The 20,673-nt window shown below is 44.6% G+C and overlaps 1 protein-coding gene across 1 annotated transcript; it reads right to left on the bottom strand.

Moving 5' to 3' along the window:
* Positions 1 to 15,670: 15,670 nt before the first annotated feature.
* On the bottom strand, positions 15,671 to 20,216 carry LOC138657965 (uncharacterized). The gene is made up of 5 exons (XM_069745574.1): positions 18,380 to 20,216; positions 18,207 to 18,293; positions 17,850 to 18,045; positions 17,545 to 17,704; positions 15,671 to 16,772 (listed from the first exon to the last, which is right to left on the bottom strand). Exons 1-5 carry the CDS (start codon positions 18,422 to 18,424, stop codon positions 15,671 to 15,673), a joined length of 1,590 nt encoding a protein of 529 aa, XP_069601675.1. The 5' UTR covers positions 18,425 to 20,216.
* Positions 20,217 to 20,673: the final 457 nt, after the last annotated feature.

The following is a 20,673-nucleotide window of genomic DNA, read 5'->3' as shown; positions in this document are numbered from 1 at the left end:
ACAGGTATATACTATATACAGGGGAGATGACACACAGATATATACTATATACAGGAGAGATGACACACAGGTATATACTATATAGAGGAGGAGATGACATACAGGTACAAACTATATACAGGAGGAGATGACATACAGGTATATGCTATATATAGAAGATGACATACAGGTATATACTATATACAGGAGGAGATGACACACAGATATATACTATATACAGGGGAGATGACACACAGGTATATACTATATACAGGAGGAGATGACATATAGGTATATACTATATATAGAAGGAGATGACATACAGGTATATACTATATATAGGAGGAGATGACATACAGGTATATACTATATACAGGGGAGATGACACACAGCAGGTATATACTATATACAGGAGAGATGACATACAGGTATATACTATATACAGGAGATGACATACAGGTGTATACTACATATAAGGGAGATGACAAACATGTATATACTGAGGTGAAAATGAGAGGTGTGCGGTGAAAATGAAAAGGTGTGAGTGCAAAATGGGAGGAGTGAGGGAAAATTGTGGAGTGATCAGAAAATGACAGATGTGAGGTCGAAATGACAAGTGTTAGGGGGGAATGAGAGGCGTGAGGGAGAAAACGAGAGATTTGAGGGGGAAAATGAAAGATGTGATTGGGAAAATGAGAGGCGTGATGGGAAAATAAGAGAAGTGAGGTGCTATAACTAACCACAGATATTTACTATGCCCAGGCAACGCCGGGCTCTTCAGCGAGTTACCATATAAAGTGACACTGGTCAGAATTGTAAAATTTTGCTTGGTCAATAAGGTCAAAATTGACTCGGTCACAAAGGGGTTAATCTTGACATACACTCAAGGTATAAAATCTGCACAGTGATACAAAAAATACCATTTCTGTGCTTCCTACTCAACATACAGCACAGATTATGCGAGTTTGGTATTGCGATATGAATAAAAATAGCCTGGCATACTTAAAAGTTTTTGTACATTTTTGTCGCACTGGAAATACTTTATAGTGATTACCTTGCTGGAACGTCTAAAAGGCATGCTGCCTACTTTTATTACAGTAGTCTGAAATACAGTATTGTACAAAAGCAGGGATGGAAAAAAATACTGCAAAGTAAGAATGCTTCCAAAAATAGAAATGTAATTTTTTTTTCAATCAATTAACAAAATACAATGGGAATAAACAAAAGAGAAATCTAAGTGATATCAATATTTGGTGTGACACTGACCATCCTTTGGCTAGTGTATAGTATAGGTAAAGATCAGACTTCTGTTTCAAGCAAACAACTATTTAATACCCAGCACTCTTCACCTGGCCATGGCAGAACTATCATGTCTTCCTTCATTTCTCACAGTGACACTGCTGCCATAGATACAAGATGACTCATCTAAGGAAAAGGAGACCAAGGACAAATCATTTAAGCATTACAAATATTCGAGCTACAGTAATGTGGATATGGCAATGACGAATCAAGTGATTATAACTCGGGGATAAGTGACCTTTCTTCCAAAATAGGTGAAAAATAAATAATATATGAATGCACATTGCTAGAATAGAGGAGATCCAATCATTTGCAGATTTAATAGTCCATAAGAACAGGGATTCAATTCATCTGTTATTCTCTCAGATTCACTGAAAATTTAAAAATGTAGTTCATTAATGGTTGTCATAATTTAAATAGCGAGTGAGACACAGATGCCAGGCTGACACTGCCATCATCAGTACTCCAAAAGAGTACATTATGATATCAAGCTAAGGGGCAAAAAAAAATAGATGCATTTTTTTACACGAATGAAGACAAATCCTCTAATAAAGGGACTTACAACACTTCATAAATTCCCATGCTGTGCAAACTTAAAAAAAATATATATATATTAAGTTGCGCTTTAACTTTTGCACGTTTCCCCTTTTTTTACTGTACCAGAAAGTGCATAAGATTCCTGAAATCTCATGCACACATTGCTTATGTTTTTCTTGCAGATATGGAGCAGTTTAAGATCTGCAGCATGTCAATTCTTTCAGCATTTTTGCAGCATTTTTCATTCATGTAAATCTAACAAAAAAAAACATCAAAAATGCGCTAAAAAAGCGCATTTTTCCTGACAAGACACACCTTTTTAGTGCAGAAATGCCTGTTGCAAATACTTAACATGTATACATACCATAATACTATAGCACAAGAAACAAAGAAAAAAAGCGATCCAACATCCCCAAAGGGTCATGTACCCTAAGGGTATATGCAAAAATTGCGGATGGAATGGAAGAGGTGTGGCAGTGGGCGTGGCTTAATGGGGGAACTACGCAGCCCTCCACAGCTCTGCCCTACGCAAGTGTGAAACTAGCCATAGTGCTTTATACAGTACAATGGTGCTACATAGTGCTTCATTCAGTATACTGGCCCTAAAATAGTGCTCCAAACAGTATAATTGCCCCACATACTGTTCCATACGATATAGAGGTCCCACATAATGTTCCATATAGTATAATCGCACCACATAGTTTTCCATAGAGTATAATGGCCTCACATAGTGCTCCATACAGTATAATGGCCCCACATAGTGCTCCATACAGTATAATAGGTTCCATTTACCCTAAGTTCACATTAGCGTTGCGCCGCTGTTGCGTCGGCGACGCAGCGGCGACGCAGCGGCGACGCGCCCCTATGTTTAACATAGGGGACGCGTGCGTCTTTTTGGTTGCGTTTTTCGCCACGTGCGTCGTTTCCGACGCTGGTGTCGGACGCACGAAAACGCTACAAGTTGCATTTTCTGTGCGTCCGATTTTGGTCAAAAACGACGCACGCGTCGCAAAACGCGCGCGTTTTTGCGTGCGTTTGCGCGCGTTTTTCGATGCGTCGCGCGTTGCGTCGCCGACGCAGGGCGGCACAACGCTAGTGTGAACGTACCCTTAGTGCTCCGTTCAGTTTTCCATACAGTATAAAAGACAAAAAGAAAAAAGAGAGGAAGCTCACCAATGTGGCTAGAATACACATCCACTGGAATGATCCTAAATGACGGGAGCAGTGTTCAACTGGCAGGTATCAGTGGTAATGAACAAAAATAGAAAAAAAACGCACATCCATCCATAGGAAAATATAAAAGCCATTAATTTATTATTAGTCCATGTAATTTAAAAACTGCTATGATTAAGAGCGGTTCTTCATTCAAAACATGTCAGTTTTCATTTATTTCTATGCGCTTGTTTTTTTAAATATCAGTATAATGGCCCCACATAGGGCTTCATATAGTATAATGGGCCCCATATTGTATTCCAAACAGTATAATGGCCCCACATAGTGCTCCATACAGTATAAAGAGACACACATAGTGCAGAATATAGTATAATTCACCCCACATAGTACTCTGTACAATATAATGGGCCCACCTAGTGCTCCATACTTTATAATAGACACCATATTGAAAAAAAAGTACGTGCCATGACGGGCAGGGCATGACAGGTTAAATATACTCGTAGGACACTCCTGGCATTTCAGGCCAAATATACTCTTACTGCAGACCAGATTCGGCCCACGGACCAGAGTTTCACATATGTGCTATAAGGACTTCCTTTTCCTTGTCTCCCTCTTTTTGCTATTGACATCAGTTTTGGCAGTTGCCCAGTAATAATTAAGCTAATACACTTGATTACGTGTCTGTGATTGTCATAATTAAAAACTGCTGAAAGGGCAATTGCGATTGCCATGTTTGATGGTTTATATGCACAGCCTGGGGCCAAATAAAGGGCTCCAAAACTCTCTCAAAAGATGCATGTTAGGAAATATCCTAACAGATGGTTGTTAGAGCATCTTAAATGTACCGACAGTTATTTTGTGTTATATAAAATTATGACAAATGTAATATTTTAAATAATATATTATAATATATTTATATATTTACTAGGTGGTGGCCCGATTCTAATGCATGGGGTATTCTAGAATATGTATGTATGTATGTACATCACGCTTAGCACAGCCACGCAGTATATAACACAGCCACGTAGTATATAGCACAGCCACATAGTATATAGCACAGCCACGTAGTATATAGCACAGCCACGTAGTATATAGCACAGCCACGTAGTATATAGCACAGCCACATAGTATAAAGCAGCGACATAGTATATAGCAGCCACATAGTATATAGCTCAGCCCACGTAACACAGACAGCAACGTAATATATAGCACAGCCACGTAGTATATAACAGCCCACGTAATATATAGCACAGCCCACGTGGTATATAACACAGGCCACGTAGTATATAACACTGCCCATGCAGTATATAGCACAGCCCACATAACACAGACAGCCACATAGTATATAGCACAGCCACGTAGCATATAGCAGCAACGTAGTATATAAGACAGCCCACGTAATACATAGCACAGCCCACGTAATATATAGCACAGCCCATGCAGTATATAACACAGGCCACGTAGTCTAAAACACAGCCCATGCAGTATATAACACAGCCCACGTAGTATATAGCAGTGTGGGCACCATATCCCGGGTAAAAAAAAATTAAAATCCAAAATAGTTATATACTCACCCTCCGGCATTCAGTGAAGCTGTGCCGATGCGCGAGATTCTAATGCCAGCTTCCATTCCCAGTGATGCATTGCGAAATTACCCATATGACTTAGCGGTCTCGCGATTTTTTTAATTTATTTTTTATTATTTTTAACATTATATCTTTTTACTAATGATGCTGCATAGGCAGCATCAATAGTAAAAAGTTGGTCCGGGATGGGGCGACACACTGGCGCTGACTGGAGGGGAGTAGGGAGGGGGCACTGACTGGAGGAGAGTAGGGAGGGGCCAATTCACGGCCGGACTAAGCCTGTTGCTGATTGACCAATCAGCGACGCGGGATTTCTGTTACAGACAGACAGAAGTACCCCTTAGACGATTACATAGTTAGATTACAGTGGGTACGGAAAGTATTCACAGAGCCACAATCAGGGTATTACTGCCCTGAGTGGCGTATGGGGCCCGATGGGCAGAGGGGGCACGCATCTGGCCCCATCCCTTTTGCTCATTGTGCCCGGGCCCCAGCGGCAGGATTCTGCAGATGCAGTAACTGAACCTGCGTCCGAGACGCAGGTTCAGTTACTCTATTGCCTTGCGGGCAACAGTTAAAGCCACCAGGCAATCGGGATGGCAGCTGACGTCAGGGCGCACGGCGCCAGAGTATGACGTCATTGTCATTCCCTGGCGAGTGCGTGCTTGAAACGCCGGGAGGGATCTTCGCCGCAGGAGCGCGGCCAGGTAAAGAGAATTTTCTTTAATTGAAAGCAATGTGTTTCACCGGCAGGATGGAGACACATGGACTATGTGTCTCCATCCTGCCCTGTGCAGAATGGAGATAAGGGGCAGGATGGGAGACACGAAGGTAGAATGGAGACAATTGGGTAGGATGGAGACATAGGGGCAGATTGGAGACAAGGGGCAGAATGGAGACACGAGGGCAGGATGGAGAAATGGGGCAGAATGGAGACACGGGGGCAAAATGGAGACATGGGGCAGAATGGATACAAGGGGCAGAACAGAGACAAGGGGCAGAATAGAGACATGGGAGCAGGATGGGAGACAAGGGGCAGAATAGAGACATGGGACAGAATGGAGACATGGGGGCAGAATGGAGACATGGGGCAGGATGGGAGACAAGGGGCAGAATGGAGAGACAAGGGGCAAAATAGAGACACGGGGCAGGATGGGAGACAAGGGGCAGAATGGATATAATGAAGTGTAACGTGGCACAGCTGTAGTGGTGCTCAAAAGAAGGTTCCCACACCAGAAACTGAATATAATAAATTTTGGCACTCTACTTTGTCAACTGTAAGTATTTTATTGGCATCCACTTGTACAAGTGGCTACCAATAAAATACAGTTGACAAAGTTGAGTGCCAAAATTTATTAAGGGGCAGAATGGAGACACGGGGCAGAATAGAGACCCGGGGCAGAATGGAGACACGGGGCAGAATGGAGACATGGGGGCAGGATGGGAGACAAGGGGCAGAATGGAGACATGGGGCAGAATGGAGACACGGGCAGAATGGGAGACAAGGGGCAGAATGGAGACAAGGGGCAGAATGGAGACACGAGGGAAGGATGGAGACACAGGGCAGAATGGAGACATGGGGCAAAATGGAGACACTGGGCAGACGAGACAAGAGGCAGAATACAGACACGGGGGCAGGATGGGAAACAAGGGGCAGAATGGAGATACGGGGCAGAATGGAGACACAGGGCAGAATGGAGACACGGGGCAGGATGGAGACATGGGGGCAGGATGGGAGACAAGGGGCAGAATAGACACACGGGGCAGGATGGGAGACAAGGGGCAGAATAGACACACGGGGCAGGATGGGAGACAAGGGGCAGATTGGAGACAAAATGGCAAAATGGAGACAAGGGGCAGAATGGAGACAAGGGGCAGAATGGAAACAAGGGGCAGAATAGAGACATGGGGCAGAATGGAGACACGGGGCAGAATGGAGACACGGGGGCAGGATCATGGTGCAGGATGGAGATATGGTGCAGGATGGAAGACATGGGGCAGAGTGGAGGCAAGGGGCAGAATAGAGACACAGGGCAGAATGGAGACATGGGGGCAGGATGGGAGACACGGGGCAGAATGGAGACACGGGGCAGAATGGAGACACGGGGCAGAATGGGAGACAAGGGGCAGATTGGAGACAAGGGGCAGAATGGAGACATGAGGGCAGGATGGAGACACAGGGCAGAATGGAGAGATGGGGCAAAATAGAGACACTGGGCAGACTGGAGACAAGAGGCAGAATAGAGACACGAGGGCAGGATGGGAGGCAAGGGGCAGAATGGAGATACGGGGCAGAATAGAGACACGGGGCAGAATGGAGACACGGGGCAGAATGGAGACATGGGGGCAGGATGGGAGAAAAGGGGCAGAATAGACACACGGGGCAGGATGGGAGACAAAGGACAGAATGGAGACAAGGGGCAGAATGGAGACACGAGGGAAGGATGGAGACACAGGGCAGAATGGAGACATGGGGCAAAATGGAGACACTGGGCAGACGAGACAAGAGGCAGAATACAGACACGGGGCAGGATGGGAGACAAGGGGCAGAATGGATATAATGAAGTGTAACGTGGCACAGCTGTAGTGGTGCTCAAAAGAAGGTTCCCACACCAGAAACTGAATATAATAAATTTTGGCACTCTACTTTGTCAACTGTAAGTATTTTATTGGCATCCACTTGTACAAGTGGCTACCAATAAAATACAGTTGACAAAGTTGAGTGCCAAAATTTATTAAGGGGCAGAATGGAGACACGGGGCAGAATAGAGACCCGGGGCAGAATGGAGACACGGGGCAGAATGGAGACATGGGGGCAGGATGGGAGACAAGGGGCAGAATGGAGACATGGGGCAGAATGGAGACACGGGCAGAATGGGAGACAAGGGGCAGAATGGAGACAAGGGGCAGAATGGAGACACGAGGGAAGGATGGAGACACAGGGCAGAATGGAGACATGGGGCAAAATGGAGACACTGGGCAGACGAGACAAGAGGCAGAATACAGACACGGGGGCAGGATGGGAAACAAGGGGCAGAATGGAGATACGGGGCAGAATGGAGACACAGGGCAGAATGGAGACACGGGGCAGGATGGAGACATGGGGGCAGGATGGGAGACAAGGGGCAGAATAGACACACGGGGCAGGATGGGAGACAAGGGGCAGAATAGACACACGGGGCAGGATGGGAGACAAGGGGCAGATTGGAGACAAAATGGCAAAATGGAGACAAGGGGCAGAATGGAGACAAGGGGCAGAATGGAAACAAGGGGCAGAATAGAGACATGGGGCAGAATGGAGACACGGGGCAGAATGGAGACACGGGGGCAGGATCATGGTGCAGGATGGAGATATGGTGCAGGATGGAAGACATGGGGCAGAGTGGAGGCAAGGGGCAGAATAGAGACACAGGGCAGAATGGAGACATGGGGGCAGGATGGGAGACACGGGGCAGAATGGAGACACGGGGCAGAATGGAGACACGGGGCAGAATGGGAGACAAGGGGCAGATTGGAGACAAGGGGCAGAATGGAGACATGAGGGCAGGATGGAGACACAGGGCAGAATGGAGAGATGGGGCAAAATAGAGACACTGGGCAGACTGGAGACAAGAGGCAGAATAGAGACACGAGGGCAGGATGGGAGGCAAGGGGCAGAATGGAGATACGGGGCAGAATAGAGACACGGGGCAGAATGGAGACACGGGGCAGAATGGAGACATGGGGGCAGGATGGGAGAAAAGGGGCAGAATAGACACACGGGGCAGGATGGGAGACAAAGGACAGAATGGAGACATGGGGCAGGATGGAGACAAGGGGCAGGATCATGGTGCAGGATGGAGATATGGTGCAGGATGGAAGACAAGGGGCAGAGTGGAGGCAAGGGGCAGAATAGAGACATGGGGCAGAATGGAGACACGGGGCAGAATGGAGACACTGGGGCAGGATCATGGTGCAGGATGGAGATATGGTGCAGGATGGAGACAGATGGGGCAGGATCATGGGGCAGGATAGATATGATGGAGACAGATGGGGCAGGATCATGGGACAGATGGTGCAGGATCATGGGACAGATGGGCAGGATGGGACATCACATGGGGCAGAATGGATACTCATGAGGTCAGGATGTAAGAACATTTGGCTGAAGCCAGGAATGAGACACAAGAGGGCCAGGATTGGGATATTATTACAATAGGGGCTAATTAAGAGATATTATTACTGCAGTGATGTATTTATTTTATTTTTTGAGAGTACTGTTCTAAATAGAGGAGGCGGTCCTTCATCTGATGTAGTTTAGAATTTGGGAAAAAATTAATATCGTTTCTCCTTGCGGAGAGTGACATGATAAGCATGTCGAGGTGAGGAGACTTAAAGCCACAATGCTCCTCTGGGAAATATGCAAATTGTCTCTTCAGAGAGGAAGAGGACTAGGACTCTAGTGCCACCTATTGGAAGTAGCAATCCTAACAGTCAATGTCGACCCTTTAACGAGCCTTGTCACATGACTTAGGATAATAGTCAAACCAGAATCTCAATTTGCAGACACTGTGTTTCGGGGTACTGCCCCTCGTCAGTGCAAAGTGGAGATCTGGTTTGGCTGATTGAGACGCTAGATCTGTGCCTTGCCACAATTCTGTCTCTGAGCTCCTTGGCCAGTTCCTTTGACCTCATGATTCTCATTTGGTCTGACATTTGGTCTAAAGCGCTGCGGAATATGTTGGCGCTATATAAATAAAATTATTATTATTATTATATGCACTGTGAGCTTTGAGGTCTTATATAGACAGATGTGGCCTTTACAAATCAAGTCCTATCAGTTTAAACACAGCTGGACTCCAGTGAAGGAGTAGAACCATCTTAAGGAGGATCACAAGGAAATGGACAGCATGTTACTTAAAGGGAACCTGTTACCCCCAAAATCGACAATGAGCTAAGCCCACCAGCATTAGGGGCTTATCTACAGCATTCTGGAATGCTGTAGATAAGCCCCCGATGTATCCTGAAAGATGAGAAAAAGAGGTTATATTATATACCATGGGCGGTCCTGCTGCGGTCCGGTCCAATGGGTGTTGCGGTCCGTTCCGGGGCCTCCCATCTTCTTACGATGATGTCCTCTTCATGTCTTCATGCTGCAGCTCCAGCGCAGGCGTACTTTGTCTGCCCTGTTGAGGTCAGAGCAAAGTACTGCAGTGCGCAGGTGCCGCGAAAGGACAGAGAGGTCCGGCACCTGCGCTCTGCAGTATTTTGCTCTGCCCTCAACAGGGCAGACAAAGTACACCTGCGCCGGAGCCGCAGCATGAAGACAAGAAGAGGACGTCATCCTATGAAGATAGGAGGCCCCGGACCGCGACGCCCATCGGATTGGACCGCCCACCCAGGTGAGTATAATCTAACCTCTTTTTCTTATCTTTCAGGATACAATGGGGGCTTATCTACAGCATTCCAGAATGCTGTAGATAAGCCCCTGATGCTGGTGGGCTTAGCTCACCGTCGATTTTGGGGGTGATAGGTTCCCTTTAAATATGAGTGTCTGAGCAAAGGGTCTGAATACTTATGACCATGTGATATTTCAGGTTTTCTTTTTTTTATTACATTTGGAAACATTTCTACATTTCTGTTTTTTTCAGTCTGGGGACTTACATACTGCATGTTAGAATGCTGTCACATGGGGCTTAAAGTTGGTGACGTACTTTATATTGGGAAAACCTAGTGACAGGTTCCCTTCAAAATTCATTTTTTGCTCTGCTCCCAAATTGCTGTGAACTTTTCAGTAGTTTTCCTTGGTTCTGCTAATGTGGTTAATATAATTTGCTGTACATGTTATGTAGCCTGTTTACATTCAAGCTGACATGATGTCCTTGTCATTAACCTGGTACAGTATCTCGACGAATGAATAGGCCATACAACTAATTCAATTAAACTATAATTTAATAAGGAAAACAAAACATAGAGTTTACTATAAAATATAAATACATAGGAACATAAAGTCTATTTAGCCCAGATACTAGTGGCTATGCCATCTACTTTCATCATCTCATATCTAGGAATACATCAGCTCATTAATTATTTCCATGTTTACAATGTGTGCAGAGCGGTTACTATAGAAAATTCCAGGAAGCTTAGCGCTGAAGTCATATTGACCAAATCTAATTAAGTTCTTTTATTTTGCAGGCCATGGTTGTGAATGCGTAATTTGTGCGCTATGAATCTTTCCTGTCAACATGTTATTGTCAGCTGGAAATCTTTCAATAGTCCTAATCTAACATGAAATTCATTAGAGGTTTTATGGTGTCATTTAACAGGGGGAAAAAAACTGTAAACGTTTGTCTGATACTTTAGTTTTTCTCATGGCTACCAATGATCCTTTACAATGGAGGTGACTTCCATATAAATATATAAATAGTAGTAAATGTCCTGCCTTTGCCTAGTGGGATAAACAGGAGATGTTATGAATGTGTTTATTTTCTCTACTTGTTGCTTTTGACATTTTAATGCTTCCATCCAGAGGCGTAGCTAAGGGTACCGTCACACAGTGCAATTTTCATCGCTACGACGGTACGATCCGTGACGCTCCAGCGTCGTAACAATATCGCTCCAGCGTCGTAGACTGCTGTCACACTTTGCAATCTACGACGCTGGAGCGATAATTTCATGACGTATGTGCGATGTAGAAGCCGTTGGTTACTATGCGCACATCGTATACGATATATGTTACACCATGCAATCATGCCGCCACAGCGGGACACTAGACGACGAAAGAAAGTTTCAAACGATCTGCTACGACGTACGATTCTCAGCGGGGTCCCTGATCGCAGGAGCGTGTCAGACACTGCGATCTCGTAACTATATCGCTCGAACGTCACGAATCGTGCCGTCGTAGCGATCAAAATTGCACTGTGTGACGGTACCCTAAGGTTTGGGTTCAGGAAGGGGCAAAACTTCTGAGTGGGTCCTTAACCAGGTAACCTTGATTACAACAGGGTGACGCGCCCTAATAGTGGAGGAGAACCTCAGCAGATGACCGCGCTGTTGCTGAAAATAATCTCTATATAAAGACCACCATGGATATTACCGCCATATGGTCAGTGGTAGATGCTAGTCCTACGGAACATATAAGAGATCACAGTACAGTTACAGATAGTGACTTATAGAGGAAGTTCTTTCTGATGGAGTCTTTCACTTTTCCCGTCTTATCCATCTGACCCAGACCGACATAAGGGTACGTTCACATTAGCGTCATGCGACGCTGCGTCGCCGACGCAACGCACGACGCATCGGAAACGCACGCAAAACGCAACTTTTATGACGCAAGCGTCTGACGGATGCGTCGTAAAACGCAGCGTTTTCGGTGCGTTTTTGGCGCGTTTTACCAAAAAACGCAGCGTTTTACGACGCATGCGTTGGCAAACACTGATTGGATCTTGAGCCACAATTTAGTGTCTAGACACTAGATAACACCACCAATGAATAGAAGAGGGTGGGTCTAGTGTCTAGACAATCGATAATGTCACCAATGGGTAGATGGGGGTGGGTATTAATGTCATAGTGGTATATATATACCCCCGCATACCTTATTTCCAACCATACAGCATCAAGATGGATCGTTCCATGGAGAGTATCTACCTCACTTTTGAGCTGGAATTAGCCCTTGCTATAGCTTATGCTTTTGCCTGTCATGAACAGAGGAGAAGAGACAAACTACGGAGAAGGAGTCGGCGGCGTTTTTGGCTTCACCCTATAGTGGAAGTCCGAGAGAGTCGTGGAGCGTACCATTGTCTTTTTGGCGAATTAAATGAGAACCAGGACAAATACTTAGAATACACCAGGATGACAAAAGACAGCTTTCGATATCTGCTGCGTCTGGTGGAAGGAACCATTTCCAGGCAGGACACGCAGCTCCGTAAATCGATTTCCCCTGAGGAGCGTCTGCTGGTGACTCTACGGTACGTAATGGAATGTGAAGGATTTATATGTTCTAGCCCTTTTTTAAATTAACATGTTTTTGTTTTGCGGGGTGGGGGATTGTAATTAAAAATGGAAAATTCATTCATAACAATTAAATTAATTATATTTATTTATTTTTCTTCTTGTCAGTTTCCTGGCTACCGGAGAGACATTGAGATCACTGCATTTCCAGTTTCGGATTGGAGTCTCAACACTGTCGGGTATTATTGCAGACACATGCCGCGCATTGTGGGACAACCTCCGGGAGGAATTTTTGCCCATCCCTACACAAGAAATATGGCATGCCAACGCCAAAAAATTCCACAAAGTTTGTTCTTTCCCTAACTGTATCGGAGCTGTGGATGGGAAGCACATTAGGATTACCAAGCCGTCAAGAAGTGGATCTCTTTTTTATAATTATAAAAAATACTTTTCCACTGTGCTGATGGCAATTGCTGGTGCGGACTGCAGGTTTCTCGCTGTGGACATTGGAGCCTTTGGTCGTGCAAATGATTCACGGACATTTAAGGAGTCTGATATGGGCCAAAGATTGTACAATAACAATTTTAATTTCCCCCATCCACGACCTCTTCCCAACACTGACGGCCCGGACCTGCCATTTGTTGTTGTTGGTGATGAGGCTTTTCAAATGAGTGGCAACCTACTGAAACCGTACTCCAGTCGTGGGTTGGACCGTACCAAAACTATATTTAATTATAGACTGTCCAGGGCCAGAAGAACTGTGGAGTGCGCCTTTGGCATCCTGGTCTCCAAATGGCGTATATTAGGATCCGCTATAAATTTGAAAATTGAGACAGTGGATGAGGTGGTGAAGGCGTGTGTGGTTCTCCACAATTTTATTATTGATAAAGAGAGAGTCAACGTGGAACTCGATGAACACATACAAAATCCATTGCCTGATTATCAAGATCATCCTCTGCGGACAACTGTGGAGATTGCTCATATGAGGGACCAATTTGCTGCATACTTTGTTTCCGATGTTGGCCGTGTTTCATGGCAAGATGAAATGGTCTAATTCTGTATGTTTTATTATGATGTCATGTAAACACTGTTGTGTTCATCATTTAACCATCCTATGTATGGTGATTCTATGGTTATTGTTTTAATGTTCCCTGGATGTATAATGTGTTGTGTTTTCAAATACACTTCTTGAGCCTTTCAGTTTTTAAAAAAAAAAAATTCATACGTTTATACATATTAATAAAATTTAAAAAATCCTAATTTATTGAAATTTATTGAATTTATTGAAAGTACTAATGTGTGTGCCACAAAATTTGTGTGTTTCATAGTATTGAGGCATAACATAATCGGCTCCCACCTTGTCAACCATTTTTAATCCTGCAGACTATTTGCATATGGAACAAGGCTTGACAAGGAGGGAGACGATCATGTTTGCTAAACTCTACAGAGTGAACACTATTGTACTCAGGATGCTATAATACGTCCAGAGTCAAATAGTGGTGACACTGTCAACATTGCTTCCATCTCACCTGAACAATATTCTTAAGGTACATTTAATAAAACTATTATCCACCGATACCGACCAGTGATACGACTGGACCGAGATCGTTGTTTAGTTGTCGCATGGTTGCTGGAGAGCTGTCACACATACAGCTCCCCAGCAACAAAAAAAGAGCAATCTGTGTAATGCCACACTCACGATATTTACTATTGTTAATGTAATGTTAATTACAGAAAAAACCTTAAGGCCCCTTCACATTTAGCAACGCTGCAGCGATACAGACAACGATTCGGATCGCTGCAGCGTCGCTGTTTGGTCGCTGGAGAGCTGTCACACAGACCGCTCTCCAGCGACCAACGATGCCGGTAACCAGGGTAAACATCGGGTAACTAAGCGCAGGGCCGCGCTTAGTAACCCGATGTTTACCCTGGTTACCATGCTAAAAGTAAAAAAAAAAAAACACTACATACTTACCTACAGCCGTCTGTCCTCCAGCGCTGCGCTCTGCTTCTCTGCTCTCCTCCTGTACTGTCTGTGAGCTGGAAAGCAGAGCGGTGACGTCACCGCTCTGCTTTCCGGCTCACAGACAGTACAGGAGGAGTGCAGAGCACAGCGCTGGAGGACAGACAGCGTTAGGTAAGTATGTAGTGTTTGTTTTTTTTACTTTTAGCATGGTAACCAGGGTAAAGATCGGGTTACTAAGCGCGGCCCTGCGCTTAGTTACCCGATGTTTACCCTGGTTACCAGTGAAGACATCGCTGGATCGGTGTCACACACGCCGATCCAGCGATGTCTCCAGGGAGTCCAGCGACGAAAAAAAGTTCTGGACTTTATTCAGCGACCAACGATCTCCCAGCAGGGGCCTGATCGTTGGTCGCTGTCACACATAACGATTTCATTAACTATATCGTTGCTACGTCACAAATAGCAACGATATCGTTAACAATATCGTTATGTGTGAAGGTACCTTTACACTACGGTGTGTGAAACGTCCATCGCCGTCAGCTTCCCGTACTGTGCCAGCCCTAAAGCACAGCACAGCGTTTAAGGCAACGGTGTGCTCAGCTTTACGGGCGGGAATCACAGTGTCAGTGCGGAAAGATGACGGCGAGGGACTTGGTAGACACCTTTTTATATTAGTGGGGTATTGTAAACTTTTTATTTCAGTGATTAAAACAGTGCACTACCCAATTTTCCCTTGTTTAAAACAAAGACATCGCTGGATTGGTGTGAACTCACCAATCCAACAATGACAGCTTCTGATAAGTTACCCAAAAAAAATTCCAAATCATTTGCTGATAACCAAAAAATCAAAGCAGGGGCTCAATCGTTTTACGATTTCAGAAAAGACAAAGTTAAAACAACTATATCCATACTGAAATCGTTGTGTGATGGTACTTTGTAAACGTGACATATTGAGCAATGCTGTTTGTGTTTGTAACATCTGAGTACAATGAACGACAGCCATATAAGAAAATGTTAAAAAAATTAGAGATAATATTGTCACACATTGCACATCTGGTGTTACAAAGACACGATTTGTGTGTACGGCGCAAGGTGTGATTTGGTGCAAACTTTATTTGAGACAATAAAAACCAAAATTTTTTTTTAAAAAAATATAACAAATTTATTTTGTGTTACAAAAAAAAAAAAAAAAGGGAACCCGGTTTTAAGGGGTGCCAATGTCCGCAACCAAAGGGGATTCATATCCCCCAGTTTTTTGTGATGAGGAGACCGAGGAGGAGGAAGAGGGGGAGGAAGCAGCATACTCTATGACACTAGACGGGATGCCGACATCAGTCCAGCCAGTGGATGGTGGTGGCGAGACTGCAACAGAAGCAGGTGAGAGAGGAGGAGGGACGACCAGTGTCCTTTGCTGGCTACTCCGGCTCTGGGTCGACCCAGGCTGTGTAGATGGTGTACTCCTGGTTGACCCAGGCTGGGTAGTGGGTGTACTCCGTGTAGACCCAGCCTGGGTACATGGTGTGCTCCGGGTCGACCCAGGCTGTGTTCTGGTGGTACTTTGGGGAGCAGCCATAGCCAAGGACGTAGTGCTTGTGGTCGTCATGGTCTTCTTCTTCTTCTTTTTCCTCCTCTCTCCCTCTGGGTGGGGGTCGGCTTCCCGTCTGTGCCCCCTTGAAGGCCTGTCAGGCTCGGAACTTTGGGGCTCAGTTCTGTGGTGGCGGTGGCGGCGGCGGTGGCCCTCGGCACGCGGACCTCTGTGGTGGTGCTCTGCAGCAGGAGTCGGAGTCATGGCAGCCAGCGATGGTACTGCGGGCATATTTGTCGCTGACTGCATGACCCGAGCCTGCTGCAGAGCACTGACATATAAATTGTTGCAGCCCTGCATGAACGAAATCTGGAGTTCCGGCGTAAGATGTTCCACCATGCCGTTGTGAATGGCACTAAAGAAATGTTTTGCCGGCCTCGAGAGATCCGTTTCGATGTTTTCAAGACGCCGTTCGATATTGCACATTTTATCGCACAGCGCCTTGAAACCATTCTGAAATACGGTACTCAGATGTAAAAATTCGGACATGGGCGCCCTGTCCGAGGCCCGCTGACGCTGTCGGTAAGACCCAAAGGACGGAGCAACAGAGGCCTCGGCCAGAGGAACATCTGATGGACCGGCTGCCGGTTCGCCAGATTGTGTTGTTGCAGACCTGCTCTCGCTGTGGGATGGCCGCGACAGTTCAGATGGCGCTTCACAAAGGACCGCTCTTGAGGGTCGTCTTGAGGATTGGACAGTCTCGCGGGTGCTGCTGTGTGTTCTGTGAAAACATAAGGAAACCATTAGTATAAAAAATATCACATTTCACATGCGTCAGAACATTTTACCGCCAGGTATCCATTACCGCCATTAATATTACACTATTTTTAATATTGACACTGCATATGCACCATCAATATTAAACAAACAGTATTTATTTAATTCTAAAGAGTCACCCATGTTTTTAGTTTGCAACGCCAGACAATTATGCTTAGGTTGGAACTGCCATGACGTCACGGTCATGTGAACGAGACGTCATCACAGGTCCTGCGAGCTGAGCAACCATGGGAACCTAACCAGCTTTGCAGTGGAATGTATGCCGTATCTATTATATTTAACTTTATTATGTATAAAAAATCGTAGATACACCTGGCAAGTGTGAGAAGATAAGAAATGAATAAAAAATTCAAGGTCAACGAGTGGTGAAAAGTTTAAAAAAAAAAAATTATTAACTTCAATCAAAAGCAGAGGATGAAACATCTGCACAATACAATAAAAAAACTATCTACGCGTTTCAGGTCTGATGTTCCCTGTCACCTGAAACACGTAGATAGAGTCTATTGTATTGTGCTGATGTTTGATCCTCTGCTTATGATTCAAGAGGAGAAAAGTATGTATTTTTGCACAACTCTGTGAACTAGCCTTTTTTTACTTCATTTATATACTTGGTACTTGGCAAAATAAATGGCTGGGCAATAAGCAACGTGACTGGAATGTAGTATGTGAATATGCATGTTGTGAAAACTAGGTGTGTGAATAGGTACTATACTTACTCTCTGCTTTCAAGGACCGGTCGCAAGAACTGCAGTATACGGTTATGCTTGTACACCGAGGTCCTTGAAGCGCCAGCACCACTACGAGCCTGTCCCTCCTTTTTCAGGCCCCTCTTGAAACGGTCCTTCATGGAGCGCCATCTGGTCCTCAATTGTTTAACTGTGTATTAAAAAAAAAAAAAAAAAGGTTTTAGATAATATATCGAAAAAGATTACGCAACCGTGTGCAATCCCAATCAAAGACATCACAGACGGTTGTGTAATCCTGGCATGATGGGTCACAGCACTATTTTTTAAATACTTACGGAAACTGGCTTTGGCCTTGGCGTTAGCGCTGTCGAAGCCATCCCACAGCGTTTGTGCCACCTCCAACCACAGACGCCGCAATATGCCCTGGTCCGCGTGCTGGGGGTCACGGCTGTCCCACAACGGGCCCCGTGCTTCTATTGATGCCACCATTAGGTCAATGTTAAGTGGCTCATCCAGGGCCCGTTGTGAAACCTAGAAAAGAATGGAAAATATGAAGGTTTGAAAGAGAAAAAAATTGTCCCTATCTCCTCCACCAACACCTACTACACACAACACCACACCCTACCACCACCCCCCCAATACCCGCAAAAAAAAAAAAAAAAAAAAAATAAAGGTTTGAAATAAATACTTACGCTCCGTCCTACAACCACAGCTTGGCCCCGTGGTCCCTGCTGCTGCTCCCTCTCTTCCTCCTGGTTCTCCTCCTCACTTGAAGAAGCCTGCAAAATAGTTTAACAAAAAGTTGAGTGACCCATCTACAAATGACAGCGAAAATATAGCAAGCAATAGTAGATCATGTACTCACCGGACTCCTCAGCGGTGGGGTGCCGGAATCACTGCCGCTGGCCATGACTAATTAAAGCAGTTCTGAAATTAACAAAAAAATAACATTGACTATGCTCCTATGCACTATCATGCAATAAATAATATTAAAAAAAAAAGGCATTTAAACCACAAATAACATTGCACTCCAACTGAACTAACGATGAGCAAACTACACTGCCACATTGATTAGATTAAAGAAACAATGGCAGAGACAACCCAATGCCAGAGTACAAAAGGCTAAAGATAAGAAAATTAACAAGTACACAATGTAGTAATCCCAAAAGATTTTTTTAAAAAAGAAAAATTACAGTATGCACGGATCAACACAAAAAACACAATATGTGGTTGTAATAAAAAATATTTCAACACGAAAAAAAATTAGGGCAGAAACATAAATACTTTACAATGAAACCAACAGTGCCGGAGAAAATAGAAGGGGATACAACGCCATACATCGCAACCAGAAACATACAACTATGTATTTACACAACCACAGTGCTGAAAATAATACACAAATTGCAATAAAAATGTAATAAAAGGCCGCAAAATCATTCTATACTACCATACTTTACAAAACAACCGACAGGGCCAGAGACAATGAAACGCCATCATATAACGGAAGAATAAAACAGCACAACTGAATACAAAAACAACACCAAACCAAAAAATGGAAACTCAAAATCAATCTTGGAAAGAACACTAATCAAGGCCGCAGACAATGAAACGCCATCCTATACACAATGCCGTACATCAAAACCAGACCAAAAAGACCACAATATCTTTAGCCACAGTGCAGAATATAAAACACTACTTGCAAAAATAATTGTAAAAACATGTAGAAAATGCACATAATCATTCTATACTTACATCTCTGGACAGCGGATGAGAAGACAGTTGCTCTGATGTGTCTGGTCTGATGTTGCCTAATAATTCTTTACACAACCACAGTGCTGAAAATAATACACAAATTGCAATAAAAATGTAATAAAAGGCCGCAAAATCATTCTATACTACCATACTTTACAAAACAACCGACAGGGCCAGAGACAATGAAACGCCATCATATAACGGAAGAATAAAACAGCACAACTGAATACAAAAACAACACCAAACCAAAAAATGGAAACTCAAAATCAATCTTGGAAAGAACACTAATCAAGGCCGCAGACAATGAAACGCCATCCTATACACAATGCCGTACATCAAAACCAGACCAAAAAGACCACAATATCTTTAGCCACAGTGCAGAATATAAAGCACTACTTGCAAAAATAATTGTAAAAACATGTAGAAAATGCACATAATCATTCTATACTTACATTTCTGGACAGCGGATGAGAAGACAGTTGCTCTGATGTGTCTGGTCTGATGTTGCCTGTTGTGTAGCCGGCAGCAGAAGTGACAAACAATCCTACATTTTCTTTATATATGGGGGATGTTTTTCTCACTGTTTGCACTGTCTAGACACTGTCTAGACACTTTTTTGTTTCATTTTATGTTACGACGCATGCGTCGCACAACGCATGCACGACGCACACCCGCGACGCAAGTGCGTCGTCAATACGTTTCAATGGGAAATTGTAACGCATTGACGACGCACGAGCGACGCGCGCGTTTTTTTGGCGCTCCGAAAATGCAACATGTAGCGTCTCCGACGCCACCCAGGTGCGGTGTTACGACGCATGCGTCGTGCGTTTTACTGAAAACGCACAACAACGCAACGCATGCGTCCCCAATGATAAAGATAGGGGCGCATGACGCATGCGTTGTCGTGCGTCGGCGACGCAGCGTCGCATGACGCTAATGTGAACGTACCCTAACAACTTCTCCAGCCACGACTCGGCTGCAGAGATTACAACAAAGACTCATTTCACATCTCAAATTTTCAGCACTGACCCCATATATTCACAACCTGCACAAACTCCTTATTCTGATGATACCCCAATGCTGAGCCGCTGCTGCCATATATGTCCCTATTACTGCCTCTGCTGTGTGGTACTGTGTGCCGATGGTAAAACAAACCTCTACAATATATTAGTGCCGTGTGCAAGTGCCCTAGAAAAGAGTGCCCACATTTTGCCCCCTAGAAAGTAATAATGCCCTGTGTGCCCCTTTGACAGTCACAGTAACCTGAGTTCCCCTATAACAATAAGTGCCAAATTTACATTTAATAATCTCCCGAGTCTCCCCAATGTACAGCTCCCCAATACACAGCATAATGTCCCCTCACTGTATGGTACCACTCACAAAGTATACTGACCCATTAGTAGCCCC

Source organism: Ranitomeya imitator, chromosome 1 (genome assembly GCF_032444005.1).
Source record: "Ranitomeya imitator isolate aRanImi1 chromosome 1, aRanImi1.pri, whole genome shotgun sequence".
Lineage (NCBI taxonomy): Eukaryota > Metazoa > Chordata > Amphibia > Anura > Dendrobatidae > Ranitomeya > Ranitomeya imitator.
This window is presented reverse-complemented; position numbering and strand designations above follow the sequence as displayed.